Source organism: Hypanus sabinus, chromosome 8, assembly GCF_030144855.1.
Source record: "Hypanus sabinus isolate sHypSab1 chromosome 8, sHypSab1.hap1, whole genome shotgun sequence".
Classification (NCBI taxonomy): domain Eukaryota; kingdom Metazoa; phylum Chordata; class Chondrichthyes; order Myliobatiformes; family Dasyatidae; genus Hypanus; species Hypanus sabinus.
This window is the reverse complement of record NC_082713.1, coordinates 19338854-19359966: the sequence shown is the minus strand read 5'-3', so window position 1 is coordinate 19359966 and position 21113 is coordinate 19338854. Positions and strand designations below refer to the sequence as shown.

Genomic DNA, 21113 nt, shown 5'->3' with positions numbered 1-21113 from the left:
AATTTATAACTTATATCTTTAAAGTTTGAGGTGTGGATAAATAAACTATTTACTGCAATGAAATAATGCAGCAAAGTCAAGTTGCAATAGTCCGTTATTAATGAAGAAATCATTTATGAACCGGTGTAGTCAAACGTATAAAATATACGGAGGCAGAGAATAAGATACTTCAGGTTTCCGCTCGAGTTGGACCCGAGCAAAATGAAAAGAGGGGTTGCCGCCCACACATGGTGAAGATGTTGCTGCACAGAGGGCTGCAGAGGTTAGTTAGATAAAGTAAGTTGTTAATGAGATAACAGGATTTGTTATTGGTAAGAAGACTAACCGGCGAGGAGATTGTGAGAGAGGGGTCGGGACGATTAGGAGCTGCAGGCACCCCTACGGGCGCGCCGTGGTAGCGCCCACAATGTATCTAGCGGCAACGTTCGGGAGGGAGTCGGTGAAGGATCGACCATGGCGGCGGCGGAGGTGGCTCGGCAGTCGGTGAGTGCGCTTCTCCGCCTTCGTTCCTTCCACTGGCGTAGGCATGCGGTTGTTTGCCCCCAGTGGGAGGGCTACCATTCCCTGCGCTGTTATGAATGAAGCGCTGCCTCGCCCCCGGGCTGTTAACCGCTGGCGGTGGTCCGGTCAGTCCAGCTATTGTTCACCCATCAAGATGTGGGCTGGGTGCACATCGCTGGGCGTCGGCTCCTGGCATGGACTGGCAATTAAATTAACCCAAGTGAATGAGGGCGAAGGGAGAAATAACAAACGGATGGGGAGCAGCGCTATGGGTTCGTGTCCGCTTCGGAAATTCGGCTCAGGCGACTTCAGTGAAAGGGAATTTGTGTGGTCGTTACGACCCGGGTTGATTTTTCCTTCTTCCTCCCCTTTCCCCGACCACTACCTGCCTCATAGTAAAAACCGTTATAGATGGGACAGGCCACCTGCGCCTATCGGTTTTATCTGTCAGAGTTCCGAATGGAAAGAACAGCTGTTCACGCGGACTCTTCCCTGCGGGTCTTCACCGTTTCCGCAACTGAACGATTCACCTAGGGTGTTAAAGGGGAAGCAGTCTTTTCCCCTGTATTCGTTAGTGTATCGGCATGCTTGGCTCAGACCCAGCTGTGATAAATACTATCCACCCATCTGAAAGGTGTGCAGGTATTGGAGAGGGTCCTAGAGGTTCCGAAGAATGATCCCGTGAATAAAGGGTTAACGTTTGAGGAGTTTTTTTGTTCTGGGCTTGTACTCGCTGGAATTTAGAAAGGAGGGAGGGAAGAGCGAGAGGAATCTCGTTGGAACATATCGAAAGGTCTGGACAGAGTGGATGTGGAGAAGATGTTTCCTCTAGTCTCGGACCACCATCCTCAGAAAAGAAGGACATCCCTTTAGAACAGAGATGATGAGGGCTTTCTTCAGCCGGAGAGGTGAATCTGTGGAATTCATTGCCACAGATGGCAGCGGAGACCAAGTCATTGGGTATATTTAAAGTGGAAGTTACAGATTCTTGATTAGTCAGGGCGTCGAAGGTTCTGGGGAGAAGTCGAGAGGGATAATAAATCAGCCATGCTAGAATGGTGGAGAAGATTCGATGGGCTGAATGGCCATATTCTGCTTCTATATCTTATGTGATTCTGGTGACAGTGGAGTGTGTTACCTGGGGACAAAATGTGTTACAAATATTAACCAATGAAGGTCTTCAACCACTGGAAGGATGTAGTGTGTTTGCAGTTTAAGATATGAATAGCTGAGGTGTATATTTGAGGTCTGGCTTGTTTTTTTTAGTAGTTTTCAAAGCCTTTGAGGTTGTAATGGAAGTAAAGGTAATATTTAGTGTTTCACGGAATATTAAAGGGGAATATTGTATTCCTAAACACAAGATTCTACAGGTGCTGTAAGTCCAGAGTAACACACACAAAATGCTGGAGGAACTCAGTAGGTCAGGTGGCCTCTATGAAGAGGAATTAAAAAAAAACAGACATTTTGGGCCAAAACTCTTCATCAAGACAGTTTATTCATTGTTGCATTGGATTTCTGCTCTTTGTAGTATCAAGAAGCATCCTTGACTTTAAAATGGAGCATCGATTGGCTTTCTACCTCAGGTGCTTGTGGTATTTTAATCATTTGAAACTTTGTCATCAATTTTGCTATTTAGGTCTTCCTGTTGGTTTTATCTTTTCGTGTGCCTCGCATTCGGTGTTGGGGTTGACGTGTCTCAATGCTTTGAGGCAGGAAGGCCCAAGAGAATGCTCCCCCCCCCCCACCCCATGTCCTGTGCTGTTGAAAATGTCTCTTCTGCAGTTTTAGCTCTCAGTGAAGTGCACTGAATAGTGAGAATGTGGTGAATCGAATTCTTGAGCTGATGATCTGGTGTTTTAAGAGCGAGCTCATGAAAATGAGGGACTTTTGATTAAACACCAGAGATTCTGCAGTTGCTGGAAATGTGGAGTAACCTGCGCATAGTGCTGCAGGAGCTCAGCAGCTCGGGCAGCTTCTATGGAAAGGAATTAATTTTTTGTTTTGTTTTAATTCAATCTAAGAATGTGTACAACCTGCAGGGCATTAAAACTGCAAGACATGGCAGAATTAGACCATTTGGCCCATTAAGACTGCTTTCCCATTCAATCACACCTGATTTATTCCTCTAAACCCCATCCTCCTGCCTTTTTTTAAAAAAGATATTTATTTGAGATTAAAATCGCATCGAGTAACTTTGAACAATACTGGAATAACATTCCAGGTAATAGTATGTTTGGGAAATTAAGTTCTAAACAAGCATCCCTTTTTAATTAAAAAGCATCTAGCACTTCTGGGACCTCAGTCCTGCATTGCAAATATGCAGACAAATTGAGTTTTGACGCAGTTTTAATTCCAGAATTTAAATTACAAGATTTAAGATTGTATGCTTTTAAGAGCAAGTATCGGGTAATATTTTAGAAGAATGAAACCTATTGAAAGGCCTAGATAGTGGACCTGGAGAGGATGTTTCTTATAGTGGGGATGTCTAGGAACAGAGGGCACAACCTCCGAAATCAGGGATGCCCAACCTTCATGCCATGGACCAATACCATTAAGGGGTCTGGGGACCCCAGGTTGGGCATCACTGGGCTAGACAGGCATCTATTTAGAATAGAGATGGGAGTTTCTTTAGCCAGAGGGTGGTGAATTTGTTGCTACGGATGGCTGTGGCGACCAAATCATTGGATATATTTAAAGCAGAGATTGACAAGTTCTTGATTAGTCAGGGTGTCAAAGGTTACGGGGAGAAGACAGGCGAATGGGGTTGAGAGGGATAACAAACTGTTGGAATGGTGGAGCAGGCCGAATGGCCGAATTCTGCTGCTATATCTTATGGTCCAGAGGGGTCATGGTAAATCTGAGCCATGACTATACTGCACAGTGCAGCAGGTTGGTAGTTGTCTGCCTTACTCCAGAAGGGTTGCATTTGTTACCTACCCTGTGGGAGTTGATGGTTGGCTTTCATAAACTGCAGGGGTATGTCCCTCTCCCCCTCTCCCCCTCTCCCCCTCTCCCCCTCTCCCCCTCTCCCCCTCTCCCCCTCTCCCCCTCTCCCCCTCTCCCCCTCTCCCCCTCTCCCCCTCTCCCCCTCTCCCCCTCTCCCCCTCTCCCCCTCTCCCCCTCTCCCCCTCTCCCCCTCTCCCCCTCTCCCCCTCTCCCCCTCTCCCCCTCTCCCCCTCTCCCCCTCTCCCCCTCTCCCCCTCTCCCCCTCTCCCCCTCTCCCCCTCTCCCCCTCTCCCCCTCTCCCCCTCTCCCCCTCTCCCCCTCTCCCCCTCTCCCCCTCTCCCCCTCTCCCCCTCTCCCCCTCTCCCCCTCTCCCCCTCTCCCCCTCTCCCCCTCTCCCCCTCTCCCCCTCTCCCCCTCTCCCCCTCTCCCCCTCTCCCCCTCTCCCCCTCTCCCCCTCTCCCCCTCTCCCCCTCTCCCCCTCTCCCCCTCTCCCCCTCTCCCCCTCTCCCCCTCTCCCCCTCTCCCCCTCTCCCCCTCTCCCCCTCTCCCCCTCTCCCCCTCTCCCCCTCTCCCCCTCTCCCCCTCTCCCCCTCTCCCCCTCTCCCCCTCTCCCCCTCTCCCCCGTCACTCTAACTAGAGCCCAGAAGAATGGAATAGAGCAATAATGGTGACAAGTTGACTTCTGCGTTGTCATTTAAAAATGCCTACCATATTCAGGATGTACCAATGACCTTTTTAAGATGACCTTCTCTCAAATGTCTGCTAATTTCTCTACCTCCTCCCCTGCTCCCCCATGATTTCCATTCTCCATTCTGGTTCTCTTCTCATTTGCCCATCTCCCATGGTCTGGTCCACTCTCCTCTCCAATCAGATTTCTTCAGCCCATTACCTCTTCCACCTACCACCTCCCAGCTTCTTACTTCATTCCTGTTTCTCCCCCCCCCCCCCACCTTCACCTGGCAGCTTGTATGCCCTCCCTTAACCCCCACCACGTAATCCTGGCTTTTTCCTCCCTTTTCGGCCCTAATGAGGGGCCTTGGCCTGAAATGTCGCCAGAATTGTGAGATTTTGCAATGCTGGCAGTTCAGAGCAACAGACAAAATGCTGGAGAGACTCAACATCTGTATGGAAATGAATAAACAGTTGATTTACTCTGAAGAGTTTTGGCTCAAAGTGTTGACTGTTTATTCATTTCTGTAAAAGCTGCCTGACCTGCTGAGTTCCTCCAGCACTTCCCATGGATGCTGTGTGACTTGTCAGGTTCTTATGGCAGTTTGTGTGTTGCTTAAGACACACAGCGCTGTTAGTCTTAACTGACCTGAAATGGACCATAATCATAGGAGCAGAATTGGGCCATTTGGCCTATCGAGTCTGCTCTGCCATTCCGTCAAGGCTGAGCATTCCCCCTTCAACTCTAATCTCCTGCCTTCTCTCTGTAACTTTTCACACCTGACTTATCAAGAATCTATTAACCTCAGCCTTAAATACACCCAATAAGTTGGCCTCCACAGCCGCCTGTGGCAGCAAATTCCACAGATTCACCACCCTCTGGCTAAAGAAATTCCTCCTAATCATAGCCTTACAGACTGCTGATAGGGTTTACTGGGATAAGTGGCGAACACTAGTGGCCTCTATCCCTAAAGGGAAAACCAGCCAAATAATGAAAAATTAGTTAGTCTTGATGGTGTGTGAAATGGAGGATCACTGAATGAATGGAAGTTGAGTACTGATGAAGTAGGCTTGATGACATGTAGTTGTCTTTTTCAACTGTAGTGATGGTATTGAGTTCTGAGGTATTGAATGACCTGGATTTGGGTAGGGGATGTGGCCAGAGATAGTTGCCTTGAGTGCTTTACAGCTGCTAGTCATGCAAACAGTGACTATTAGTGAAGATTTATTTAACAATAAAGCAATGAGTAGGCCCTTCTGGCCTTTCAAGCCATGCTGCCTCAGCAATCCCACAATCCCTAACTAATCCTGGGACAATATTACAATCGACTTACCCACGACATCTTTGGACTGTGGGAGGAAACCAGAGCAGCTGGGAAAACCCACGCATTCCATGGCTAGGGTGTGCAGACTCCTTACAGAGGGCACTGGGATTGAACACCAAAGCTACAATAGCATTGCACTAGCCCCTATAGTACTGTGCATCTAGCTGTCCCAATGACCATGTATCTGGTCATGTTGAGGAGGGTTGTTAATCCAGAGACCGTGTCACTGAGGTATGAATCACTTTGTAGTGCGAGTTCACTCTCAGTTGGAATTGCCCAGTTCTGGGCATCAGAAGTCTGCGACTTGGGGGTCCTATGGCGTACCTGGAAGATGGATGCCTGATTCTGCGAGTGTGGGCCGGGGGCTGGAGCTTGGAGATTTGGAAGTGGCCTGTCGGGGGGCTGGCAGCCTGACTGTTGTGAGAGTAGGGTGGGGGAGAGAACAGGTTCTTGTTTGCTGTTTTGTTGCTATTTTTCTGTTGTTTCTGCCGGGTATTGTGGGCATGCTATCTCGGTGCCAGAATGTGTGGTGACACTTGTGGGCTGCCCCCAGCACAGCCTTGTATTTGTCCGTTGTAATACAAACAGCATGTTTCATTATGTGTTATGATGTTAGTAATGAGCTACAACATGGAAACTGGCCCTTCAGCCTGTCTAGTTCATGCTCACCCATTTTAAATTGCCTCGTCCCATCGCCCTGCAGCAAGACCATAAGCAATCCTACCATCCATGTACCAATCCAAACTTCTTTTAAACTTTGAAATTGAGCTCGCATGTACCACTTGGATTGGCAGCTCGTTCCACCACTGAGTGAAGACATTTCCCCTCATGATCCCCTTAAACATTTCACCTTTCACCTCAACCCATGACCTGTAGTTGTAATCCCCCTCAAACTCAGTAGAAAAAGCCAAGTGTAAAAGTTTAATCTTAATCTGGGAGAGCAAACTGACTGCTTTCAGCTCCCAAGGATGTGTTGTCTTCTAACAAATTCTTGGATATTTAACCTTGGTTTGCAAGCTTTAATTAAAGTCACATTGATCTTTTCTATTAGGGTTGCCAAGTTTTCCATTATAACCAATTATCCTTAAGTTTTGCAGTTTGACTTCTCCTTCTATGGTGGGAAGGAGAGTTTTAATGGCACCGGTTTCTGCTGACCGTTCACTTGGAAGGAAATCTTGCTGTGTTAATTATCTGCAAATCTAAAACTGCTGATGATTGCTGTTTGGCTCTTGGGCAATATTGTGATTTGTTCACATGTGCAGACTTTAATATGACAGCCAGGATTCCCTGGCCTTTAATATGGCTTGTAATTGGGTAAATATCCAAATGCCGAGGATTGTGTGGGTGAAGAGGACATCGGAAATGCTGACTCCTACACACAGGGTAATGGAATAAAACAAAGTAGAGCTGGTCGGGCATGGTAGTGGTTAGAACAATCAGTTAACAGTGCCAGAGATCACCGATTGGGCTCAGTTCCCACTGCTGTCTCTTAAGGCAGGGGTTCCCAATCTTTTTGTTGCCATGGACCAATATTATTAAGCAAAGGGTCTGTGAGCCCCTCTAAGGGGTCTGTACGTTCTCCCTGTGATGGCATATGTTTCCTTCGGGGGTTCCAATTGCCTTGCCCGTTCCCAAAAAATTTAAGGGTTAGTAAGTTGTGGGCATGCTACGTTGGCAATGGAAACATTGCAGTACTTACCAGCCACCCACAGCACAACCTGTTAACACAAGCAACACATATTTCACCGTATATCTTGATATACGTGTAACAAATACCTCTTGCTGTACATCTGGGTATTGGATGTGAAAAGGTTGATTTTTGTTTGCCAGGTCATTAAAATGGAAGTAATTTTTTTTTTCAATGGTCTGGAAGTTGAAGGCTTTGGGGAACCATTACAGATGAGGAAATGAGACTTTCAGATGACAGGTCATGATGATATTGAAGGATGCGATAGGCTTGTGGGGTGGAGTAGCCATCTCCTGTCCATAATACTTACATAGCAATTTAACTTTCCTGATTTATTATGATAAAGATTGGCTTTATTGTGCTGATGCCTCCAGAGAAGGACAAGGCAGTGAGTAACATGGTTTCTTAAAACTAATGGCTGTTAATTAGCATAATTAAATTATCACCTAACTAAAGGTCAATGAAACTGCCTCAGCCAGTTAACGATATGAATTGCACATCAGCAACCACGTCCAAGTATTTCAGAAATTTATAGAAAGGCAATGTTTTGGAAATATCAAATGGGATATGCTTAAAATGAGAAACATGATTTTCAAACATTATTTTTAAACTCCAGGGTACAAGACTTTCTCATTAAAGTTCAATTCAAATGCAGCCACGTATCTTCCCACATTTAATTAAAAACAATTGCAAATGTGTACTGTTTCAATTAACAATTTTTTGTTTGTCTAATGCTCTCTCCCTTTCTAGTGCAGTATCAGTCCCTTCCACTGCCCACTCAAACTGTTCCTGATTTGAAGATTAGCTTGATTTGTTACATGTATACTGAAATGCGCTATTTTATGTTGTATTAAATTGATGAGAGATGAGCTGGGAGCCAGCCGCCAGCTTCACCACATTTCTGGCACCACCGTGGCTTGCCTGCAGCTCACTAACCTTAACCGTGCGTCTTTGGACTGTGGGAGGAAACCGCGTGGTCACGGGGAGAGCGTGCAAGCTCCTTACAGGCAGTGTAACATATAACCGTATAACAATTACAGCACGTAAACAGGCCATCTCGGCCCTTCTAGTCCGTGCCGAGCACTTACTCTCACCTAGTCCCACCGACCTGCATTCAGCCCATAACCCTCCATTCCTTTCCTGTCCATTCACCTATCCAATTTATTTTTTTTTTAAATGATGATATCAAATATCAGTAGCGGGAACAGAACCCTGATTGGAGACCGCTGGCACTGTAAAGCGATGAGCTTCCAGCTGCACTACCGTTCCTCCCTTCCTGGGCTAAGAGGCAGAGGAGGTGCTTTGTAATGCTTGTGAGGAGCGAGAATTTTAAAGGCTGGTCTGCTGTTCACTGTTTTTCACCCAGTGTATATGAATTATGGTCATAATGTACTACTGCACATCAACAGGCCCTTTGGCCCATCTAGTCCATGCCAAGCTGTTATTCTGTATCGTCCCATTGACCTGCAGCTGGACTGTGGCCCTCACACCCCTCAATGTAAATTTAACGTTCTGAGTTATAAAGATAATCCCACTCTGGTAACCTTTGAATTGCTTTTCAGTTCACTGCTAGAAGGTCAACGTGCTGTCCGTTGTGCCACAGCACTGGAATTGATGCAGGTTTTTGAGACGGGGGGGTGGGAGAGGAGGCAAGTCCGTGGTTGCTATGGTTTTCATTCAGCTTTGAAATTCGTGTGGATATAAGAGAATCCAAATCAGGTTTACTATCACTGGCGTATGCCGTGAAGTTTGTGTTGCTGCAATGCGCACAAAAAAAAAATTTGCATTCGTGGATCATTCTGAAATCTAACGGTGAAGGGGGGAGAAGCCAATCCCAAAATGTTGAATGTGTCTCTTCAGGCTCCTGTACCACCCCCTTGATGGTAGCAATGAGAAGATGGATGTCCTGGATGATGGGGGCCCTTAATGAAGGATGCCACGTTTTTGAGGCATCATCTTTTGAAGATATCCTTGATGCTGGGGAGGCCAGTGCCCTTGATGGAGCTGGCTGAGTTTGCAACACTTTGCAGCATTTTCTGACCCTGTGCATTGGCCCTTACAGAGTACGCTCCCCTCAGTACATCCACAGAAATTTGTGACCACACAATCTCCTCAACTTCCTAATGAAACGTGACCACTGGTGTGCCGTCACCTTAATTTGCATCAACAAGTTAACACCCAGCAACTCGAAGCTGCTCGCCCTTCCCACTTCGGACCCCACCGACGAGACAGGTGTGTGTTCCCCGACCTCTTGCAGAAGTATTGGGGACCAGTCAAAGAGCCAGATTTCTTCCCCAGAAATAAATTTGCTCACCCTGACCTAATGGAAGAATTGGAAGTGATTCATTTTCTAACTTCAGGCTACCTCAGCACAGGGAGCTGTTTTATTAAAGTCAATTTGTCTGAATGTGTAACGGTGTCTTCATAGTGTGAAAGAATGCAGATGTGTTCAGTGTCCTTCCAGACTTCACGGTTCAGAGGTTAAAAAATTTTACAAGCAACTTGGCATCCCTTAATTAAGCAGCAGCTCAGGTGAACAGACCTGGTTTGTGCAGGTCATTCCGCTGGTGGGGGTGTGAGAGCGTTGGCTTGAAGAAAAGGACGTGATTAGCGACTCTGGTGTTATAACGCATTTATACTTACTTGTCTTAATAAGACAGCAAACTGCAACACAACCTTTTTTTTTAATAAAGATGCTAATTTCTTGTCTGCTAACCTCTAAGATGAAGATGATTAAATTAGATTCCACTTGCAAATTCACAGAATCTCCCCTGGCAATTAGCCTCTAATGAGGTTTGGCTGAATGTGCTTATCTAGCCCCAGTTTCCAACAGAGAAATCTGAGCAGTTGAAGATGTGTGTGACTAAACACCACAGCAGTTAAAGACCACTCTCTAAATCATGGTCACTGCTGTGGAACGGAAAGACACCATGGTTAAATTACTGAACTTGTATCTAGTGGGATTTTAAACCTGCCATGGCAGCTGGGGAATTTAAATTTAAGTGTATCTGATAGTAAGTCTAATATTTTTGATAACTGAAACAGTGAGATGTTTGTTCAAATGACCATCAGCTTTGCTGATATCTCTCAGGAAAAGAAATTTGTTGTCTTTTTTTTTGTATGTAACTTCAGTTCCATCAATGTAGTTGATAGCATCAAAATCGAGTTTAATTATCACTAAAGAGAAATTTGTTATGTGGCATTAGAACTGCAATACATTCTAATAATAAACTATAAATTACAAAATTTAAACACAACAGTGGAAAAAAGTAAAAATAGTGAAGTAATGTACATGGGTTCACTGTCCATTCAGAAATCGGGCAGAGGGGAAGAAGCTATTCCTAAAACATTGAGAGTGTGTGTTTCTTCTGACTCCTGTAGCAATAAGAAGAGGGCACATCCTGGGTGATGGTGGATCATTAATGATGGGTGCGGCCTTTTTGAAGACGTCGTTGATACTGGGAGGCCAGCACCCATGACGGAACTCTGAGTTTGCATCTTTCTGCAGCTTTTTCTAATCCTGTGCAATGACCCCACTCCTTATCAGGCAGCAGTGCAGCCAGTTAGAATGCTCTCCATGGTACACGTAGAAATTTGTATTTATCGGGGGCGATTGGAATGGAGGGTCTTGGTGTTGCTACTGGAATATTGTCATTGTTATACTGTAGGGAAATGGGCCTTTTGGCCCAACTCGTCCATGTCAATCAAACTGGTCCCATTTGCCTGTGTATGGGCCAAATCCCTGTGAACCTTTCCCATCCAATGCCTTTAAAATCGTAATTATGTTGGCCTGTGTGACTTTCTTCAGCAGCTTGTTCTCTATACCCACCACCGTGTGGAAAACCTGTCCCTCACATCTTTAAATCTTTCCCTTCACCTTTAAACTCTCTAGTTTTAGACTCTCCAACCATGAGGGGAAAAAGCCATCTACTTTCTTATTCCTCTCGATGTTTATAAACCTCTGCAAGGTTGCCTGTTTCTTCTGTTCCAGGGAAAGCAGCTCCAACTTGTCATCTCTCCAAACTTCCCCTTCCTAAAGTATTAGGAGCCTGGCAACATCCCTGTGAATCATTTCATCACCACCTCTGTCTTCATCACACCCGACAGCCAGCAGTCAAAACTGCTTGTATTCTGCAAGTGTGGTCTAGCCAATGTCTGGAGCAACCATAACACAATGTCTCAACTCTTTATGTAATCCACGGCCAATGAAGGAAAGTGTGCCATAACCATGAGACTGTGCTCACGCTGGAAATCTTGTAACACAAAATACTGGAGCAACTCTGCAAGTCGGGCAGCATCTGTGGACTGGAAGGGACGAGGGCAAATCCAGAATGGCGGGGGGGGGGGGTGAGGGGTGTATGTGTAGATGTACAAGCTGGCAGGTGATGGGGGAGGTGGGTGGCGGAGGGCGGTTGCATTGAGAAGCTGGGAGGTGATTACCACTTCCATATCAGGGCTGAAGAAGGGATCTGATGGGAGAGGGCATTGGACCCTGGAGTAAATAGGAGCAGGACCAGAGGGAAGTGATGCGATGGGTGAGACGGCATCCAGAATGGTGATGGATAAAGGGAAAGGGAAAGGGGAGAGTTACTGGAAGTTAGAGAAATCAGTGTTCGTTCCATCAGGTTGAAGTATGAAGTGCTCCTCCAGTGTGAGTGTAGGCAGTGGAGGAGGCCATGTGCTGGCGTGTCGGAATGGGCAGCCTGATTGAAGTGTGTGGCCACTGGGAAATCTCAGCCTTTTGTGGTGGGCAGAGCGAGGGTGCTTGACGAAGTCTCCGGTCTCCACTGTGTCTCGCCGATGTAGAGAAGAGTGCTGGACCCAGACAGACTCGCAGGTGAAGCGTCACCTCCCCTGGAAAGACTGTTCAGGGCCCTGGCTGGTGGGACAGGGGCAGGTGTAGCACTTGCCACGTTGGCAGGGGTGGTGCTGAGAGGGAGGAGTGGACAAGGGAGTCACGTAGATGCCTTGTTCACTATACTGTCCGTCAGTTTAAGGGAGCTGTGTTCTTGTACCCAGAGGTCACTATTCAAAAATCATCCTCGGGATCCTGTCATTTACTGTGCATCACTTTTCGTTTGAGTTAGATTCCCTCTGCAATCTTCATCAAAATCAAGTTTAATTTGACAACTTTTCACTTGGTGGTTTACTTGGTGCCTGTGTGCAACAGTTCAGTTTTTCTTCAACTTGTTTTCAAGCTGCAGGAGAGTGCAGGGAGGAAACGGGAAACCACAGTCTGTTTCCTCCAGGCAGTTCCTACTCTGCAAACCCCTTGTGTCAGACTTTGCTGCTCAATATTTTGAGGTAATTTGTACACAAGGCTTTTGGGTGGGTAGAAATTTCCCTGTAATGGGTAACAGTTCATCCCATTAGAAGCCCAGGCCATGGCTGACATTTAGAATTGACCTTCTCTAGGTGCCACCACAGTTATCTGTTCTCGTTGCCAGTTTCAAATCTGCCCGTCTGAATCAGATGAGATTTGTCACCACTGGGGCTGTCTGTCTGACCAGACGGGAAGTTGACCTTGCCAAATTAATGTCTGATTTATTTTGATTGGAAGAATCTGGTTATCTGTTGCTGTCCCAAAACCAATCCTGTAGTCCTCCAGAAACTTGACTTGACAACTACAGTGGATATTCAGAACCATCTGTTGAATTTAATATCTTGGATGCTACAATAACCCTCACTGCTGCTCCACTGCTTCACTGACGGATGGTGGGTTCGTCCTGGGGTCCTCTCTCTCCCCCGGCTCACTGAATATCAAACATTAAAGTGTAAAGAAGCTCTTCTACACATTGAACAGTAATTACTTGATCATTTCTGACTACAGGCAGAATGGCTTTAATGGGGCAGTGCTAAAATATATTTTACCTGGGGGGGGTGGGGATTGAGACTGGTCACATGATTGGCGCCACAGCCTATTGTACTGGGGGAGGAGAGATTGGGACTGGTCATGTGATCAGTCCCACAGCATATTGTACCGGGGGGGGGGGGAAGAGAGATTGGGACTGGTCATGTGATCTAGAGGGGCGTTTTATTGGGACCTTCATTCAGAATTCAAAAGTAGCTTCCGCTTCCTGTCCGATTACCCAGCTGTCCCTGCTGAAGGTTTATCCGCCCCAATTATTCAGCCCCCTTTACCTCTATTTAAACATTGCAGAAGATTTCCTGGGTTAGAGTCCCCTTCTTCTTCATAACAGCAATGACACTCACTTCTGCCCCCTGTCATGCCCATTTTTCTGGCTAGTGTCTTCCACAGTGAAGACACAATAGACTTATCAAATTCGTCCATCATTTCTTTGTCCTCCCCATTACTACCTCTCCAGTGTCATTTTAACCAGTGGTCTATAATCACTCTTGTCTCTCTTTTACTCCTTGTACAATACATCTGAGGCAACTGTATCCTCTTTCGTATAATTGGCTGGTTTATCTTCATATTTCATCTTGTCTCTGTTTATGGTTTTTTAATTGCCTTCTATTGCTTTCAAAAGCTTCCCAGTCCTCCACCTTCCCACTATTTTTGTTTTGCTATATTATAAGCCCTCTCTTACTTTCATTCTGTCTTTGATTCCTTTGTTAGCCATGGTTGCCTCATCCTTCCTTTTGAATACTTCATCTTTGGGATGTATCTTTCCTGTACCTTCTGAATTTCCCCAGAAACCCCAGCCACTATTCTGCTGTCATCCCTGCTAGTGTTGCCTTCCAATCAACTTTGGCCTGCTCCCTTCTCATGTCTCTGTAATTGCCTTTCCCCTAGCTAGATCAAGCAGAAAATGCTGTTTTTTTTTAAAAAGCCATCTCGTGGACATTCTATAAATACCCTTGCTTGGGATTCACCACCAACTGAATTGTCCCAACTTCCACTACCTGCATATTGATACTTCCCATGACTATCACAAATTTGCTGCTGAGTTAACAAATTTCACGTCACATGCCAATGATAATAAATTTGTTTCTGAGCATTGCCCTTTTTACATGCCTTTTCCATCTCCCATTGTAATTTGTAGCCCACATCCTGGCTACTGCTCAGGAAAATGTATACAACTCCCATCAGTTCTGTAACTCTACCCACAAGGATTCCACATCTTCTGATCCTATCTCCTCTTTCCAAGGATTTGGTTTCATTTTTTTACAAATAGACCCACCCCAACCCCTCTGCTACCTATACATTCCTCCAATCACCTTAAAATTATGCCCTCTTGTATTACTCAATCCAGCCTTGGTGTGGCGGGGGGGGGGGGGGGGATGTTGGCTCTTCACTATCAATGCCTCTTGGCCTCTTGTACATTTCTATCAAGTCACATTTTATTCTCAGATTTATAGATCTGCCATGTTGGGTACAAAATTCTCAGCCGCCACAAGGTCATTTTCTTTTTGTTTTGCTGTTTGTGAGCTACGTACGTTAGTTTTTGTTGCCGCACCTTTCAGTGTATATAATTTTAAAATTTTTTTAAGATGCAGCACACTAAGGGGATCTTCCACAGCAACACACTCAGGCTGCCCCGTTACGCCCATGTGACTGTTAGTACATCTCTGGAAACTAACACTAATATTAAACAATGCACTGCTCCTTGGCCTGTAACTGGTTCTAGCAGACAATTAGTAATTAAGTCTCTTTAATAGTCCTTTGAAGTTCGTAACTAAATTTGGCTTGGTGTGCTTGGCAGTAGTTTTGTTTTTATATTTCAAAATTTAATTTTCTGCAGTTGATTATGATGGTTATGGTCTGGCTCGGATCCCTGGCAATAACCGAAAGCATCGAGTTCTGCAGTGAAGATGGATAAATAACCATTAAACACTGATGTAGAGCTGCACTTAAGATTCAAGGTTGTTTATTGTCATGTCCAGTGCACAAGTGGTAAAGGAGAATGAAATGATGGTTACTCCAGAAAAAGTCAGAATAGGATAAAAGAGCACAACAGTAAAACACTGACTATCAGATGGACTATGTACATGTGTCCGTGAAGTGATGCTGGGCTCAGAAGTACCTGTGTACTCGGGTGACTGACAGGAAACGAGAAAGTAGTGGTGGCATTAGTGGTTGGAGGTGTTGATGAGGTGTTCCTTGCTTGGGGAAAGTAACCTTTTGAGTCTGGTGGACCCGGTGTGGTTGCTACATAGCCATTTCGCTGATGGGAGTGGGACAAACAGTCCATGAGGAGGGTGGGTCAGATCCTTCATGATATTGCTGGCTTTTTTCTGGCACCTTTCTGCATATATGTCCAGTAGTACTGTATCTAGTGATGGATAAATGGATTATGTACCATTGATGGGAAATGGTAGCTAGGATTGGATAGATGGGCAGAAACAATGGGGAATGGTGGCTGGGATTGGACAGGTGGGCAGCAACAATGGGGAATGGTGGCTGGGATTGGATAGGTGGGCAGGAACAACGGGGAATGGTGGCTGGGATTGGATAGGTGGGCAGGAACAACGGAGAATGGTGGCTGGGATTGGATAGATGGGCAGGAACAATGGGGAATGGTGGCTGGGATTGGATAGATGGGCAGGAACAATGGGGAATGGTGGCTGGGATTGGATAGATGGGCAGGAACAATGGGGAATGGTGGCTGGGATTGGATAGATGGGCAGGAACAATGGGGAATGGTGGCTGGGATTGGACAGGTGGGCAGAAACAATGGGGAATGGTGGCTGGGATTGGACAGGGGGCAGCAACAATGGGGAATGGTGGCTGGGATTGGATAGATGGGCAGGAACAATGGGGAATGGTGGCTGGGATTGGATAGGTGGGCAGGAACAATGGGGAATGGTGGCTGGGATTGGATAGTTGGGCAGGAACAATGCTATGGTCTAATTCTTTTGCACTTCATTTGCTGCTCATAGGGTGTACAGAAGGAAGTACAGTGGATTCTGGTTAATTGGGACATATTAATACCAGTACACTTAAGCCCATTTAAGTGGCTGTCCTAATTAGCCAATGTTTTATGCAAGTAGTTAAACGACAAATAAATGATAAAAAGACAAACTAGCGTTTAACTAACAAGTTGTGTATTTAAGTAAAATACAGAATAGAAAACTGCCAATACTACTGCAGTACCTTGACAACTATTAGGAACTACTAGTTTTAATGGAGGAATTCATCTGCTGTGTTCTTCTGACAGTAAATGAACAAAATTACTTCATCGAATGCTTTTGACGATTACATCCTCTAAATCTTTATTTTCATTATAACATTTAAGATTGTCAATATCTTGATTCTTTATAGTTTCTAACTTATTGAAGTTGTGAAGTTTTCAGTCATTTTTGTAAACTCTAAGTCTGAATGCTTGAAACCACAGTGAGCAAAGCAGTTCTGAATTGTCTTGCTGCTTATTTCTGACCAACTGTCAATGACAAAGTCATTGCTTTTTGAACACAAGCTCAGGCAACTGACACATTTTAAAAACTCTTTGCTGTAGCACAGTGTAGTGTTAAGAGCCATGCAAGTGCATGCAACTGACATTAGTTTTAAATTGGCAATGGTCTCCTGTCCCAATTAAAGGAAATCCAAGCCATTGTCTCAGTATAGTTTTTGTTCTTTAAGAGTTGTTCCAAATAAGTGGCAGCCCTGATTAACTGATGGCCCAATTAACCAAAATCCACTGTATTCAGTTAGTCTTGAGTAGTTTCAGTTGTGAGGGGAGGGGTTATTGAGGAGAGGGAAGATGACTTCTAGCATGAATGGGTGATTGGAGGGAGAGTATTTGAGCAAAGGATGAGTTTTATGTTAAAGGTTGACTGCTAACTTTGTCTACGTTTTCTTTTAAAGAGCACTCTTTGAAAGAGTGAGTCTTCAAGCAAGGACAAAATGTGCATGTTGTTTGCTTGTGGATTGAAAATGAGACCTAAAGAAATGTGGGTAATACATTCTTAGCCCATTGCTCCTATTGGGGTACAGCCCTCTGACTGCAGCTCGCGGAGGCCTTTGGCCACGGTCAAAGCTTGATCAGCCCTATGACTTCTGCTTTCACCATATGTCTTCTGAGCAGCGACCCTTCCCCTTCCGGGGTGAGTCTTTGGAGCTTCTGTTGCCGTTTCTGCTGCTGTGGGGTTTTTGTGGGACAGGTTGCTAACCCCGTGACCAACTCCCCTCCTTTTGCAGCCGCGCTTGCAACTTCATGGCAATGCACAGGGAAGAACAAAGACAGATATTGTTAGCTTGGAGTGACCAAGGTGCTTTGCTGCATCTGGTAAATGTATTCATTCAGTCAGAAGCTGCTGTTGGATGTTTGAATGCCTCAGTGCACCATAATACGAGGTGGCTAGCAGCACCCTTTTACTATATGGTTAATTGTTTAAATTTATCAATGTTCCCCAGAGATATTAAATTTAAAGCCCATTCTAACTCCTTTCTGATTTGATCATGTTCACAGGCTTGGTTTTTTAGCAGTTCAGAATGCAAACAGACTTAACAGCTGAGTAATTGCTGTAACCATGACAACAGCTCAGTGCTTGCTTCAAACCTCTACAATGTCAAACTGTAAAGTGTTTAATGTATTCCAAGGAAATCTGGTAAATAGACTGGGGGGGGGGGGGGTGTGGAATCTGTCATTCTGTAGGCCATTTCTTTAAAGCTACTCTGCTAACTGGAAGATTATTACCACAGAGAACGTTAATTTTGGAAGTGATCCTAATGAAGGTTCTTGGCCCAAAACCTTTGGCTCCTTATTCTCTCTGTAGATGCTGACCTGATGAGTTCCTCCAGCATTTTGTATGTGTTATTCTGGATTTCCAGCATCTGCAGAAGCTCATTATTAATAATCAAATTGTGTCACCAGCTATTGAATATGTTATTAATTCTGTGTAGTGGTGAATTGTGTTATCTCAATTTGTATTAAACGAGGAATCTCTTTAGCCAGAGAGTGCTGAATCTGTGGAATTCATTGCAACAGGCAGCTGTGGAGGCCAAATCATTGGGTGTATTTAAGGTGGAAATTGATAGATTCTTAAACAAGAGAAAATCTGCAGATGCAGTACTGGAAATCCAAAGCAAGACACTATGTTGGAGGAACTCTGCAGGCCAGGCAGCATCTATGGAAAAGAGTACAGTTGACATTTTGGGCTGAGACCCTTCATCAGGACTGGAGAACAGAAGGTAAGTCAGAGTAAGAAGGTGGTGTTTGGGGGTGATGAACCATATGGTGAAATTGGGGGTGGGGGGGGAGAGAAAAGGAGTGAAGAAAAGAGCTGGGAAGTTGATTGGTGAAAGCTGCAGGGCTGGAGAAGGGGGAATCTGATAGAGGACAGAAGGCTATGGAAGAAAGAGAAAGGGGGTGGGGGAGGAGCCCCAGAGGGAGGCAATGGGCAGATGTGGAGATAAGGTGAGAGAGGGAAAAGGGGATGGGGAATGTTGAAAGAGTGGTGTGGGGGGGAACCATTACCAGAAGTTTGAGACAACGATGTTCATGCCATCAGGTTGGAGGCTACCCAAACGGAATATAAGGTGTTGCTCCTCCAACCTGATTGTGGCCTCATCACGACAGTGCAGGAGGCCATGGGTAGAAGTATCAGAATGGGAAGTGGAATTAAAGTGTGTGGCCACTGGGAGATCCTGCTTTTTCTGGTGGATGATGCGCAGGTCATCGGCAACAATCTCCCAGTCTATGTCGGGTCTCGCCAATATACAGGAGGCCACACCAGACAGTTTATGACCCCAACAGACTCACAGGTGAAGTGTTGCTTCACCTGGAAGGACCTCTTGGGGCCCTGAGGGAGGTGGTTAGGGACAGGTGTAGCACTTGTTCCGCTTGCAAGGATAAGTGCCAGGAGAGATATCAGTGGGGAGGGACGAATGGATGGGGGGAGGGAAAGATGTGCTTGGTGGTGGGATCCTATTGGAGGGTGAAGGTTCCGGAGAATTCTGTGCTGGATGTGGAGGCTGATGGGGTGGTAGGAGAGGACAAGAGGAACCCTATCCCTGGTTGGGTGGAGTGAGGATGGGGTGAGGGCAGATGTGGCAACATGGAAGAGATGCAGTCGACGGCAGCATTGATGGTGGAGGAAGGAAAGCCCTTGGCCACTCATTTTAAATCCACTTCCGATTCCTATTCTGATGTGTCTATCCATGGCCTCTTCTATTGTCACAATGTGACCACACTCAGATTGGAGGAACAACATTCCGTCTGGGTAGCTTCCAACCTGATGCCATGAACGTTGATTTCTCTAACTTCCAGTGATGCACCCCCCCACCCCTTCACCATTCCACATCCCCATTTCCCTCTCACCTATCTCTTACCTGCCCATCACCTCCCTCTGGTGCTCCTCCCCTTTCCCTTTCTTCCTTGGCCTTCTGTCCTCTTCTAACAAATTCCCCTTGTCCAGCCCTGTATCTCTTACACCAATCAACTTCCCGGCTCTTTACTTCATCCCTCACCCTCCCGGTTTCACCGATCACCTAGTGTTTCTCTCTTTCCCCCCCCCCCCCCACCCCACCTTCTTACTCTGGCTTCTCATCTTTTCTTCTCCAGTCCTGATGAAGGGTCTTGGCCTGAAGCATTGACTTCTTACTTCTATTGCCTGGCTTGCTGAGCTCCTCTAGCATTTTGTGTGTGTTGATAGATTCTTGATTATTCAGGGGATGAAAGGATATGGGGAGAAGGCAAGAGATCGGTGCTGCGAGGGAAGTGAATCGGCCATTATGAAATGGTGAAGCAGACTTGATGGGCCAAATGGCCTAATTCTGTTCCTATATTTATTGGGTGTTTTTTTTTAAGGAATTCCAAATTGTTGTATTTTCTAGTTGCCATGTATAGCTAAATATGGCAAGGCTTGAGGGGGGGGGTATATTGCTGTTTATATGATGTAAAACATAGCGATAACTTGTCAAATTGTGAATTAAAATATCTTGTAGCATATTGGCAGAGATGTCATAATATATTGATCACCTGCATTCCTGAGGACTGTGATGTGATGTTAACTGGACATTCTGATTGGCTGGCTTATTGATGCGTTGTCCAGTTGTAGCCAATAACCACCAATCAAGTATTAATTTGCAGTTATGCCTGGCATAGTTAATAAGCTCTTGTTGCCACCTGCATTCTTGATGAGCTTTAGCTTTTATTTTTTGGAGTGTTATATTGGTAAAGAATTTGGAAATGATCTTCTGCGTATGGGAAGAGAAAAGAATAGGATCTTGGATGGGTGGGGCTGGTCTCCCCACTAATTTGTTTCTCCTGTTTTACAGACGGAAGGTGCCCGGAACCTGTCACTCTCTGGTCATGTTGGCTTTGACAGTATGCCAGACCAGTTAGTCAACAAGTCGGTATGTCAGGGTTTCTGCTTCAACATCTTGTGTGTGGGTGAGTAATTGACCGCCAGGGCTCCAAGATGAATATTTCCTACCAGCTGACCGACTCCAGCCACGCTACGTAATCTGCCCTGTGCTTGTCAGGGTCAAAGGTTGCAGCACGTTATTGGGTGTAGGCCCTGATCCCTCTAGGCTGTGCTGGTGCGGGGCTGCGTAGTAACTGAAATGCTCCTGTGCAGCTACAATTACCCTGTAATTAATGTGTTAATGGATATAATCCGTAAACTTTCTCAATAATAATTGTGCCTCAACCTTGAAACATTTTGGAGTTTCAATCTATTTACACTGTCAGATTTCAAGTTAAACACTGTTACAAATTGTAATAATGAGCACAGAATGGAAATTTGTAGCTTGTTAATAAACCACTTGCCTGCTGAATGCAGATGCCATCTAGTCAAAACATTTTATTTTTGCCACTGTACATGCCAGTTGCTTAGACTACCTATATAACCATATAACCATATAACAATCACAGCACGGAAACAGGCCATCTTGGCCCTCCTAGTCCGTGCCGAACCCTTAATCTCACCTAGTCCCACCTACCCGCACTCAGCCCATAACCCTCCACTCCTTTCCTGTCCATATACCTATCCAATTTTACCTTAAATGACACAACTGAACTGGCCTCTACTACTTCTACAGGAAGCTCATTTCTCACAGCTATCACTCTTTGAGTAAA

General features: G+C 45.5%; 1 protein-coding gene across 5 annotated transcripts in view; it reads left to right on the top strand.

Annotated features, from left to right (window-relative positions):
* Positions 1–375: 375 nt before the first annotated feature.
* Positions 376–21113, top strand: part of LOC132397942 (septin-6) — a 74422-nt gene continuing 53684 nt past the window's right edge. Inside the window, exons 1-2 of one of the 5 annotated variants that reach the window (XM_059976767.1) lie at positions 376–483; positions 20312–20426. In XM_059976767.1, coding sequence (XP_059832750.1) covers positions 454–483; positions 20312–20426 — 145 coding nt within the window. In that variant the 5' untranslated portion in view covers positions 376–453. Of the gene's footprint in view, positions 484–1390; positions 1410–20311; positions 20427–21113 lie in introns of those variants that run through there. The other 4 variants (XM_059976769.1, XM_059976768.1, XM_059976771.1 and 1 more) reach the window with 4 other exon arrangements.